The sequence below is a fragment of the Acomys minous genome (genome assembly GCF_964271855.1).
Source record: "Acomys minous genome assembly, chromosome: 18".
NCBI lineage: Eukaryota > Metazoa > Chordata > Mammalia > Rodentia > Muridae > Acomys > Acomys minous.
Window position 1 is genome coordinate 55,940,879 of NC_140501.1, and position 13,395 is coordinate 55,954,273.

The 13,395-nt window shown below is 47.0% G+C and overlaps 1 protein-coding gene across 3 annotated transcripts in view; it reads left to right on the plus strand.

Moving 5' to 3' along the window:
* The window catches only part of GATA4 (GATA binding protein 4), a 64,107-nt gene that overhangs the window by 25,386 nt on the left and 25,326 nt on the right, over positions 1-13,395 (plus strand). For all 3 annotated transcript variants that reach the window (XM_084767112.1, XM_084767114.1, XM_084767113.1), the window contains one exon: positions 2,771-3,874. In XM_084767112.1, the coding sequence (XP_084623238.1) occupies positions 3,262-3,874 (613 nt within the window). In that variant the 5' untranslated portion in view covers positions 2,771-3,261. The remainder of the gene's footprint in view (positions 1-2,770; positions 3,875-13,395) is intronic.

A 13,395-nucleotide genomic window follows, 5' to 3' on the forward strand; every position in this document is an offset into this window, starting at 1 on the left:
CGGGGGTGTTCTGGCTAGCCACCTCTAGTTCCCTTGGTCCATATATTGCATCCTTTAGACATGGCCTGGGAGTGAGTGGGCAGTTGTTAATCTTGGGGGCGAGAGATGACTAGGTGGTGAACTTTCACCAGGTAGAAGAAAAGAGGGGCTTTTCGGTTGAAAGAGAGAAGGTAGTGAGGGGCCAGAGGGCCGCGCTTCTGGGAAGCACCTCGGGAATTTATTTCCCGTACCTTTGGAAAAGGAAGGCGGCCAGGAAGGACGCTTAGGACATTCAAAGAAAGCAAAATTGCATGGGGGAGTCTGGCCAAGCCAAGCGTCATTTACTGAGGACTAGTGTATTAAGTTGGTTGGTGACCATTCTCAGCGTGGCAGGACTAGAGCCGAGCTGTCTTGTAAAAGGACACATTCCAGCGCCGCCCATTTTCCAACTCTTAAAAAAAACAGGTTCCAAAAGGGATGTGGGCTAAATCGTGAAAAGAGAAAGTATTTTCTTTCCGTTTGGGAACTTGGGGTGAACTTTGTGGAGTGATTCAAAGGAAAGAAAAAAGCCTTTGCCGAGAACTAGACTTGTATGAGAATCTGGAGGTCACTGGGCCCCCATCACAGGTGAGACTCCACCTAAGGGAATAGTTTCTGGCCTTCCCAGAAAGAGGGGAGTAATTTTTCCACCCTCTATTGTTCTCCTAAGCCAACTTCAGGTTAAAATATCAGCCATTTGAAGCTGGGGGAAGCTTCTGCGCACAAGCTTGAGATCTCAAACTGATTTAGTGCTTGCATTTTTTTTTCAAGCTTGCAAGTTAACACTACAAGTGTCCTGTAAATTAAATTTCAGAATTCTAAATCTCTTCCTTTAACTGTATATAATCGAGAAAAGAAAACTCATATTACTTTTAAAAACAACAACAACAACAACAACAACTTCCTGAGTTGAAATTGCAGAAAGTGCAATTAATTAGGCTTGGTTTAAAAATTGAATAATGGGTATTTTATCAACATAAATCTGCTTACTTGCTTATTAGTGCCCAGAGATTTCTAGGAAGTTTTAAACTTTTTTGCCTTTCTTTTTAAAGGGAAGAGTTAGTGACCTCGGGTCAGGTTTATTGTATCCATCCTCCAGTCAAATTTGCTAGAAGGAAATGTCCAACCACCAAGCCAATAGCTTATTGTATTGCTAAAAGGAAATATCCAAACACCAAGCCAATGGTTTATTATGTATTTTGAAAAGGTAAATACTAAACAATTTATCAGTCACCATGTGACTGCATACTTGGAGATAATTCCATTATTGCTAGAGATAATAACAAAGACAGTGCAAAAACAGTAATGTGTATGTTAAATGCCCAGTTCCAGAACGTTTACAGTAATAAAGATGATGATTTATTGGAAGTATAAATTACATCCCAAGTATTCTCTTGTTATATAGTAGAGATCTGTAATAATAGCTATTATGTAGAATCTTCTGTGTGCCTGTTGTATATGTTCCTTGAATCTGATTATGAATGTTTTGTGTGTATAAAATTACAATTGCTACCCACAATTCTCCAATGACAATAAAACATAGATACCTTTATATTCGCACTTTACAGATGAGGGGCTGAGGTGTTTAAGGTTATTTATTCAGGGTCCAGTTTATTTTATAGTCTTGCAAAACAGAAACCAATCAAAAGTAGCTGCTGCTTCTTAAGGGGAAAATGTAAATGTATTGGGAGTTTCAAATACTGTAACTGCCTTCAAGTATGCTTTGATCATCAACAAGTTTCAAACTCACCTGTACTTCGGTGAAATAAGGAAACTTAGACACCTTTAGTTACTGGAGGAGCAGAGAGAATGGCTTGAAACAACAGGTGTGTTAGAAAAATACAACACCTCCCCCCCACACACACACACACTAAAACACACCATATTCTCTGGTAATGCCAAAACACAGGGTGCCATCCTTCATGTGGTCGGTCAAGCACTAAGAATCAATTCTGCTGTGGTATACCTTCAATTCCCCAGGAAAAAAAGACAGCCAGTGAGTTTGAGTGCTTCCCTGTTCTGTAAAATGACCTTGTTCAACCCGTCTGCTTTTCTGGTCCCCATATGCAGTCTGCAAAGTGTTTAAAATGTAACTATTTGCAGAAACATGCAGCTTGTCTGAGTTGACATCCACATGGTGCACAGTACGATGAAGGAGTTTCACAATCCTTTTTACGGTTTCCCCCCCCCCCCACACTTGCTCATTTATAAACATTTAGATTCTACCCCTAGGTGTTCTTTATTAACATTACAAACAAAACATTCATGGGTTGCTGGTTTTTATAAAGTTTGCCATCGCCCTCACCCCATCCACAGTTCTTGTTTGGCCAAGAAAATGTTTGAGGAGAGGTAGGGAGACAATTGAGGGAAGGGGGCGGGAAGCCGATAGAAATCTTCGGAGCCCAAAACCTTGTACTTTCAGAAAACCGAGGCAAAAAAAGCTGGGGAAAGTGCTAGGAGAATAAGGTAAAATTAAAGTCCTTCCTGATAAGCAATATAAAAATAATTGGCCCAGATCACCACCAAGAACTGAATGCCCGAAACTCCAAGTCCCTTAGGTTACCTTCTAAAATACTTCCCACTGACGGACTAAACAAAGGCCACACCGCTTTCGGCTGTACCGCGCCACCTCCGAACCCAGGCAAGGCAAGGGCGCTTTCCTCTGCTGTGCAGAAGAAGCGTTGGAAAACCCCAGCAGCGGCTCTGAAAGTCTTGGGGTGAACTTCTCTCACCGTTGTCTTTTCTCCTTCAGGACTGCGGCTACAGTGAAGGGAACGAGCCCGCTTCAACTTTCTGCGCTGGAGCCCCGCTGGAGCCAACAGCTGCGCCTGAGCGAGCAGCAGGCGGAACTCTAGGAGTAGGCGCATCCAGCCGGTGGGTGATCTGAAAACCTGAGCAAGGTGTTCGAGCCTAGCATCAACCTGGGCACTTCCATCCTCCGGGCCTTTAAGTGGAGTCGGCTTTCCGGCACTGTCTTCTGGAGCAACCACAAACCCAATTTGGGATTTCACCCCCCCCACCCCACCCCCAACAAACCAGAGCCTAGAGATTGCTGCTTTGATGTTGGAGTTAATTCGTATATATTTTGAGCGAGTTGGGCCTCTCCCCATTGATTTTTGATCTCCGATTTCGTGACAGTTCTGCACACCTGCATTTTAATTCTTGTCACTTTGATCTGCTGTGCCCCCGTGGCTCCTTGACCTGCAAGTAAAGGGAGGACACCGACGTGCAGAGCTTGGGGCGATGTACCAAAGCCTGGCCATGGCCGCCAACCACGGCCCCCCGCCCGGCGCCTACGAAGCGGGAGGCCCTGGCGCCTTCATGCACAGCGCGGGCGCAGCGTCCTCGCCGGTCTACGTGCCCACGCCGCGGGTACCATCCTCTGTGCTGGGCCTGTCCTACCTACAGGGCGGAGGCGGGGGCGCTGCGTCTGGAGGCACCTCGGGTGGCAGCTCCGGGGCCGCCCCGTCGGGTGCAGGGCCTGGAACCCAACAAGGCAGCCCGGGCTGGAGCCAGGCCGGAGCCGAAGGAGCCGCCTACACCCCGCCGCCCGTGTCCCCGCGCTTCTCCTTCCCGGGGACTACTGGGTCCCTGGCCGCAGCAGCTGCTGCTGCTGCCGCCCGTGAAGCCGCAGCCTACAGCAGTGGCGGTGGGGCGGCGAGCGCTGGCCTGGCCGGCCGTGAGCAGTATGGGCGTCCTGGCTTCGCCAGCTCCTACTCCAGCCCCTACCCAGCCTACATGGCCGATGTGGGTGCGTCCTGGGCCGCAGCTGCGGCGGCCTCCGCCGGCCCCTTTGACAACCCAGTCTTGCACAGCCTACCAGGACGGGCCAACCCTGCCAGACACCCCAATCTCGGTGAGTATCAAAGAGCCTTGAGCTCTGGGGCATTCAACTTTCCCAGCTGTGTTGGGGTTGGAGAGCATCTCTGATGCAAGGAGCCTTCAGGAAGGCAGCTTGGAAGCTGGAGGCTCGTGCTTGTGGGCCACTGTAGTGGTGATGAGTGGCCTGGCTACCAGGAGTCCAGCAACGTCCTTCTGCAACTGGTGGCCTTGTCTGCACAGCCTATTGGTGACAGTGGGAGGTATTGGGTTCTCTTGGGTCTGCTGGAGCAGTCTGGCGATGTGATACCTGGGATTCAGCCCCCCCCCCCCAATCCCTTCCTGTGAGTCCTCATCAAATCTGAGACCTGCGCCATTTGGCAGCCAGGTTGGAAGATCCCTCTGGGTGGCAGATAGATGACTTTCCGGCTGGCCGGCAGCCGGCGGTGGGACAGAGTGGGGGGTGGGGGGGATGAGTGGAGGGGGGTCGGGAGGGGCGGCGGCGGTGGTGATTTCACACCGGAAATAATGAAAGAGATCAGCAAAGGAGACCGCCAGAGGTGGGTTAAACTAGAGCCTAGCCCAGTGAGTCCTCAGGCATACTGTGAAGTCCTAAGGTGTCACTCTCCTGGTCAGACGCCTTAGATCAGTGGCTGGGGACAGGGCAGAGGGCCTTCTTTATAATGCCTAAATTAAGTGGAGATTTTTAAAGGGCCTCCTCATCTCAGGAAGGCCAGGTTACCAATAACAGTGGCCAATAGGCCTATCCAAGAGAGACAACGAACTTGTCCACTTACCCAATCTACTGAAGTAACTTTCCGAGGGGCCCTGGCCACTTGGGCTGGGGTGAGTGGGGGGAATGGGGGGGAAAGAAAGTGGCTGTGTACTCCTGTAAAGTGCTGAAGACCCTATTCGGGTGTAGAATATCTGGGAAGGCTTGGAGGTGGAGTTTGGACAGAGCTGGCTCTTGGGGAAGGGAGGAAGCACAGACTTGAGAAACAAAGTTAACATTTATTGACTGCCTACTAAGTGCTAAATCCTTTTGCGGTTGCTGTCACTTTGAAGAGTAAAGTCTATCCCTTGCTTGTTTGTCTCCTGAGTGAAGGCTCCGGCTTTGAAGAGGTTTAAAGTTATTCTCTGGCCCTGGGTGGCCATGGAAGGTCCCCCAGGAGGGGAGTCTAGCCAAATATACATCACAGGTAAACTGATTAACAGTGGAGTGGTGCCGCCAGGGCTGGGTTTGTGGCTACCAATGTCCTCCTCCCCTGCAGGGCCGAGTAGTCTGCACCCAGAGGAAGGAAGGTCAGTGCACCAATGTGGCTCTGGCCTTTGAGACAGATCAGGGTGGAGGTTGGGAGTGGGCCCGCAGGGCCCTGGCCTGCATCCTTAGTACCAGAGCTCCCTCCAACACACCCCAACTCCTAGAAGGAATAAACTGCCCCACAATTGTAATTCCAGAACTGGGAAGGGTAGCCTGGGCTACATAGCAGTCCCAATCTAATTAAAAAAAAAAAAAAGAGTTAGAATTTGGTGTTTGGATACAGTAAAGAGTGAAATCCCCATCCAAAGAGGAAGACTTTCCTGTATTCAATATAAAAACAAAATGAAGTGACATTGTGTGACTGTACATGGGGGCTGAAGAAGGTTCCCTGAATTCCAGGACCCACATAAAGCAAGCAAAACAATAGGAGACATCTCCCCCCACTCACCCCTACCTCCCCCACCCCCCCACCCCCACCCTCATCCTTAACCCCACACTAAGGCTAACAGCTAAATGTTGAAAGAAGTGCCTGGGATTGTCATGAGAGGACAGCAGGCATTGTGAGACTCTGTTGTCATGCCTCAATGTATTGGGGGGGACTTGGAAATTTCAGCATGACATTCGGATGAGCCAGGATAGTTAGTTGTTTATTTTAATTAGATATGAAAATTGTGGTAAGATGTGAGTCATTGTGGTAAGGTACAGGAAAATGAGCTGAGAACAAAACAGAGAAAGCAGGAAAAAAAACTCCCTCTGAACCCTTGGAGGTGTCCACCTAGGGTGCCATCTGCACTAGGTCTTGTTTGCTAGGAAAGGAACCTGGACCTGCAGTTAAAACAAGGAAAAGAGGAGGGGGGGGGCAGGCATGGTGGCGCACGCCTTTAATCCCAGCACTCAGGAGGCAGAGGCAGGCGGATCACTATGAGTTCGAGGCCAGCCTGGTCTACAAAGTGAGTCTAGCACAGCCAAGACTACACAGAGAAACCCTGTCTCAAAACAAAAACAAAAACAAAGCAGAAAAACAAGGAAGAGAGAAAGAGACAAGTGCACTCCCTCACTCAGCGCATATGTACATATACAATATACGACACAGTAATACAACACAGTTCGTGCTTTGCTTCAATCATAGATTCACCCTGAAGGTGAATCTCAGAGATCGATTCAGAAGTCTGAGACATTTCTAGTTTGTGTTGAGGAGAAATAAGCAGATGCCATTTTCTTTTCTAGGAGGTTGGACTGTTTTGGTATTAACAGCCAACAGCCAACAAATTGCTGTGCTGGCTATTGGAATAAGGCAGAAATCGAGATGATAAAAGCCAGCAGGGACGTGTGAAAAGACACAAAGTTGGCAAGAAAGAAATTACTGTGCCCTGACTGTAAACGTATGTGAACTTTAGTTCATTCCAAGTTCAACAGACCCAGGACCCTGGAGCGACTGTTAGAAGCATTAATTAGGCACAATAATGGAATTCTGTGACCTTACCTAGTTAGGTACAGAGTCTTACTCATATAGGTGCCTGGCACATGCTGGGCACGTAGCAAATATTTGAGTAGAGATCTGGGAGGTAATTGCCCCAGGACTCTGCCCTGCCCTGGTCAAACCACACAGAATGGGTGTGGTGGCATACACCTGTGACCCCGGCACTCAGGAGGCTGAGGCAGGAGCACTGAGCACTCAAGGCTAGTGTGAGCTACATAGCAACCCCCTGCTTAAAAAAAGAAAAGAAAAGAAAAGAAAAAAAAGACAGACTCGGAAAGTTTCAGAGCAGAGAGAGCAGGAAGAGTGAGGGCTCTCGACACGTGGGACCACCGGAGAGAAAGCCGGGCTCTGAGCCTGTGCTGCTCTCGGTGAGCAGGTGCTAGGGTTGAGAATACTGGCGTACGTGCATGGCTGTGGCTGTGTAGAAGCACAGCGTGGGCCGTGCCTTGTCTTCGGGTTTTACTGGGCTTTAGAAGTCTAGCTTCCAATGCAGCTAGTCAAGCGGTTCTTATATCCCCGGGGCTGCATGTGTGTGCTGTAACATTCCTACAGCAGGGGAAAACGGCCATCTCTTTTTAAAGAATGCAGTGCCAAGAATGCTGACGATGTTTGCAAAGTTCACGGAGATGTACTCTTTAAAAATAATTTTTTTTTAAAGATTTATTTATTTTATATGTATGAGTGCTTTGCCTGCAGGTATGTGTATCCCATATGTGTCCGGTGCTAGAAGTGAAGTTGGAGGCCAGAAGAGGCTAGCAGGTGCCCTGGAGAGAGAGAGTTGTGAGTGTGTGGTTGTGGTGAGCCACCGTGTGGCTGCTGGGGTTCAAACCCCAAGTCCTCTGCAGGAAGAACAAGGTGCTCTAAACTTCTGAGCCGTCGTCCCACCATGAGATATAGTGTTAAAGTAGGAGACTTATGTTGTGTGTATAACATAGCCCAGTCTAGTTGATTTTTATACCTGTTAAGGCATGTTCAGACTTAAAGCAAAAAGGAGAGAGAGAGAGAGAGAGAGAGAGAGAGAGAGAGAGAGGCATTAGACATAAAAAGACCGTGAAAGGTATGATATGCTTACAGCTGTTGACTGAGATGTCTAAGAATTATAACTTACTAAGGGAAAGTAATTCTTTTGTTTCTTAGAGTAATAAGCAATCCTATTATTCTTAAAGCATTGGGGAGAGGGGGGAGGGGGGGAGGAAATGGAGTCAATTGAGGCCCTGATGAGAATAAAAGAAGGAAATAAGTGTGTGTGTAATGCTCAGCAGTATTGAACAATCCAGAAAGCAAAAAGGTGTCACTCTATCAGAGAGAGAGAGAGAGAGAGAGAGAGAGAGAGAGAGAGAGAGAAAGAGAGTGTGTGTGTGTGTCTGAGGTCAGCGGAAAATGCCATAGTGTTTGTTGGGTCTTTTGGGAACTGCTTTATCAATTAGGCCAGTTGCTTTCAGGGCCAGTTGGTTCACAGGGACCTCTGTGATCTCTGAAGTAGCCTGTTCGGCTCAAGAACAGCTTGTCAGTCTTCAAGAAAATCAAAGCTGTTTAATTTTCCGGTTGCCACCCTGAGCAGGTCAATCAGAGTGGGAACTGGTTTGCGGTGCTAAGTGGAGAACCAGTTAAATGGGGAAGGTGCGTTGAGGTGGCCTGGGGTGTGTCTCTGCCTCTAGCGACACCTGTCACTTGCCGGATTGTGTCCCGTGAAAAGGTCAGGCCACGTTTGCTGGCGGAATATGTTCAGGAGACAGTTCTAGATAATGCCCCTTTCTGTTCGCTTCCCTGTTATTTTTTTCCCCCTTCTTCTTTAAATGCAATAAGAAAACAAACATGCTGTGAGATTTTGGGGACCTATGGGTGGGAACCTCCATTAGTAGCGTCTTTGTGGAGAGTCGTTGGTAAAGCAGTCAAATCACACCAGATAGCCTTGACAGGAGCATTAAACTCCAAATAATTAAGTCTGAGGTACATACTGCGGCATATTTTTTCATCCACAATAACAAAGCCCAGAAGTAGCATAAATGCACACCATCAGGGGAAGGTGTTCATATGCTGCACACACACCCGAGCATAGAGGATGATGGGAGTCACCACTGGACCCCATGAGATCCTTTCCAAGACACTTGCAAGTGCTGGAGGTGTGGCAGCACTCTTCCTGGTGTCAAAAGAAACAGGGAAATACTATTGTACTCATTTGAACAAATACACAAATTATCTCTGAAAACCTTCCTCAAGCTATAGGCAAAGAATTGGTAACATTGATTGTCTATGGGGAGCCTAAGGGGTAGAAGAAGAAAGAAGCTAAAGCAGCTTGCTCTACCCATCTGTGCTGTATAACTGAAAACACTTTTGGTCACCTTAACCTCCCCTCCCCACCACACCCCGAGATAGGATTTCTCTGTGTAGCCCTGGCTGTCCTGGAACACACACACTCTCTCTCTCTCTCTCTCTCTCTCTCTCTCTCTCTCTCTCTCTCTCTCTCTCTCTCTCTCTCTCTCTGTGTGTGTGTGTGTGTGTGTGTGTGTGTGTAGACCAGGCTGGCTTCAAACTCACAGAGATCCATCTGCCTCTTCCTCCCAAGTGCTGGGATTAAAGACATGTGCCACCACTGTCTGGCCAGCTTAACCATTTTTGTGTTTTATAATTCTACCAAATAATAAACACACTATGTCAGGCAAGATGGTTCAGTGGGTAAATGAGCTTGCCACGAAGTCTGACTGACAACTTGAGTCTGAACAACCCCTTTACACGAGTGCGCACGCGCACATGCAATACAATATGTGTATTGTATACACATATACAATAAATAAACGCATAAAAACACAATTTTAAATCTTTAAGAGTACATTTGAACTCTGGTGGAATTTAGTTTTGATGTAGTTTTTAAACATATAATAAATAATAATTATTTTATTTAAACAAGAACAAATGTGTTATTTTTATTCATATACATAGATATATATGTCTACCTTACACACACAAACACACACACAGACACACACACACGAATGAATGAAGGCCAAAAAAACAACTTGCCACAGAGTCTGTCTTCTCCTCCCACTGTGTAGTTCTGGGGAGGAAACTCCTGTTGTTAAAGCGTGGAAGGGAGTGCCCTTACCGACCGAGCCATCTCGCTGGTCCGATAAGATTTTCTTTATCATCCTACATTCTACACGTGCAGTTCAGTGTCGGGTCTCAGCGTTGCTGTGCAGTGGATCTCCAGAATGTTGTTCATCCTGCAGAACAGCACCAGCTCCTCGGCCCCTCCCCTCCCCAGCCCTTCCATTCTACTTTCTGTCTCCTTCTAGCCTGTGAGCAAACCTTCTGGTACCTGGCAGTTAGTGACCACTTCTGGTTCTCCCACAGCTGATGTTAAGACAAGTACATGCTGGAAAACCACCAACCTTTTAAACTGGTCACCTAAACTAGCCTTTAAGAATAATAATAATAATAATAATAATAATAATAATAATAATAATAATAATAATAATAATAAGTAACAATAATAATATAAGAGTTGGGGCTGGATGAGATGGCTCAGATGGTGAGGTGTCTACTGTGCAAGCATGAAGACCTGAGTTCAAATCCCCAGTACCCACATAAAGCAGTGTTTCAAGCCTGTAACCCTGGTGCTGGGGCAGGGGGAGAGGGAAAAGCCAAGCTCACTTACCCACTGTCATTTACTGGCCAGTCTAGTTAATCAGTGAGCTCCCAGTTTAGTGGGAGACTCCATCTCAAAAATGAAGGCCAGAAAGATGGCGCCTGCCGCCAAGCCTGACAACCTGAGCTAACATCCCAGAACCCACATGGTGGGAGGAGAGAGCCCATTTCCCTACGGTGTCCTTCAGCTTGTACGTACACACCATGGCAGGTGCATCCCCTCTCCAAAATAAATTAAATTAAATTTTGTAACATTTAAGTGGTCTGGGCATTCGTGTCACGCATCTTTAGCCCCAGCACTCTGGAGGCAGAGGCAGGCAAATCTTTTGAGTTTGGGGATAGCCTGATCTACAGTTCTGATCTACAGAGCAGTCGGGGCTACACAGAGAAACCCAGGTGTGTGTGTGGGGGGGGGAAGTTAGGTGGACAGTGACTGAGGAGGACACCAGCATCACCCTCTGGCCTCTCTCTCTTTGTCTGTCTTTCTGTCTGTCTTATGCATGCACGCACGCGTGCTTGCGCGTGCACACACACATGCACGCCACTGTTAAGGCGTGGTGCTGTATTTAGAACAGAAAGCACTGCAAAGGTTCTTTATTGCTTCTGCTGGAGGGGTAAGGGGACTGTGAGGGTCTCCTTGCCTTTTCTAGCAGCCTGATTCTTTTGAGCTGGCCTGCTGCCCAGAAGAACTTCCAGGGAACTGTTTGACCTTTGGTAGATCATGACGAGGCCTCGTGGCGCAGTCTCTGAGTGGATTACTCACACATTTTATTGGCTATACCACTGCTCTTTTGCCACCTTCTGCAGAAAACAGGAAAATAATATGAGCAGGGATAATAGAAGTTGACCTTGAATCCATTTTAATCTATGTTAAAATATCTATTTATAGTCTTGTCTGTGAACATGCCTATAGTAGCAGCCTTTTAAGAGATGGTAGCCTTCGCCACACAATAGCCCACTGTGAGCAGAAGTTGGAAGACCTCAGCTGAGTAGGACTGACTGCTACGTTGTCCTTGGGGTGGGGGTGCTGGTCTCTGTTCGCTGGAAAGAAAGTGATACTCAGAAAGCCTTGTGCTCCCCACCCAGGCCTGGCAGCAAGCAGGAGGAGCTCCTCCTTAGGACAAAAAGAAACCTCTTTATATCGACAGCTTCCTCCTCCCACACTGCCTCGCTGAGCCATCCAGAACCACCAGGCTCATGGCAGCTGACTGACATGTTCCCTTCTACACGGTGGCTTTCCAGCTAGACTCCTTGCTTCGTGCAGGCGAGTGTCTCTGCAGGGCCTGGGTCTTCCTACGTCCCCATCCCACGGTTCCCACTCAGAGCTGACAAGGGCTGCGCGCATCAATAGGAGCCCCGGCCTTGCACATCCTGAAGTTGGTCCGCAGAACGTGAGAGAGATCCGCCAAATTCAGAGCTAGGTGTTCTTCTAACTCTAGAGGGACTGACTGACTGTTGTTGGCTGCCCACCCTCCCCGCATGGTGCTCTCAAAAACTCTTTCTAAGGAAATCTGTTACCTCTTCTTCATCTTCACCAGCTGCCTCAGAGGTAGCTGTGGTAGGCAGAGAAGGAAAAGGGGAAAAGTAGACTTGAGTTTGTTTTGTTTTTCTTCTTTACTATTTTCTTCTCTCTCTCTTTCTTTCTCTTTCTTTCTTTCTTTCTTTCTTTCTTTCTTTCTTTCTTTCTTTCTTTCTTTCTCTCAAAATAAAGACAAGTATGGGCTATGGTTGCAGACTAGAAATGAAACCCCAGGCTGGGAAAGGTTGTTCTGCATAAGGGATTGGCAGGTGGCCTGTGGCTTTATCTATTGCTGTTTTCTAATCTGCGTTGGACCAGGATATTCAAACTTCTTATCTCCGTGAACTGAATTTGGTTTTCTGGCTTTTGGCATTTTTGCAGGAGCCCAGTACTCAACTTACTGTATTTAAAATATCCTTCCTAAGGCCAGGCGTGGTGGCACATGCCTTTAATCCAAGCACTCGGGAGGCAGAAGCAAGTGGATCACTGTGAGACTGAGGCCAGCCTGGGCTACAAAGTGAGTCCAGGACAGCCAAGGCTACACAGAGAACCCCTGTCTTGAAAAACCAAAGTAAATAAATATAAATACAATAAATATCCTTCCTTACTAACAAGTCTAATCTAGCCAGGTAAGCAAGTCCACATTTACAGTCATAAAAATGCCTCGGCGAGTGGTATTTGTTGCTGTCTTTTACTTTGTGCTGAACAGCCACAGACTACTTTCTTTTCTTTTCTTTTCTTTCTTTCTTTCTTTTTTTTTTTTATGAGAAATGAAAAAAATCACACATTTAGGATGGGTGGGACTTTTTCTGGGTTATAAGCTATGTCCTGTGGGATCTCCCAACTTTGGATGGACTTATCTTCCTTTTTTCCCCCATTTAAACTTCCAGTACTACTTCCAGAAATGCAGTCAAACCCTATCGCCTTTCCTCAGAGCTGATCGATAGCAACAGGCGAGCAGGTTAATTATAATCGCAGAATAAACGCAGAAGTCTCAAAGTTCACCACTTTGCAATGTTTTCAGACCCCTGGGTGGGGGGGACCATGCCAAGAGGTGCTCATTGACCCATCCGAGCAGGTGTGGCAGTTTGAAGCAGGGGCAGACAATCGGATCTGATTTGGGACAATTCAATTTGTTTCTTATCTGCAGCTTTCCCTATCGTCTGAAGGCTGTCATTTCAGATAAAAAGGCTCATCCATTGAGCTGCACCACGGCAGGCTACATTTTCCTCTGATAAAGTTTTCTGGCTGCCTTATCAGATTGGGCTGAAGTAGTTATGTGTCTCTGTCAAGGTCTACAGGGACCTTTTCAGATATTTTATCAGGTGTTAGCTCAAGGAGAGCCACACACCCCCCCCATTTCTTTCTTCAACCTAGGAAAGAATGACCTGACTTCCAAGATCATAAATCAAACTGGGTGAAGAGAGGTAATAATACAAGTTGCCCCTCAAAATTGAGTAGGTGGAAAGACGAACAACAAACGTGACCTTTCCCTAGCTTGTAAGAACTTAACTTGACCCCACGGGAAGAATGTGGTTCTCATGGCTGCAGTTAGCAGGCAAATTCTGCTGACTGAGAAAAGAAAAAAAAAAAAAAAAAAAAAAAAAAAAAGAAAAGAAAAGAAAAGAAAAAAGAAAAAAGAAAAAGAAAAAC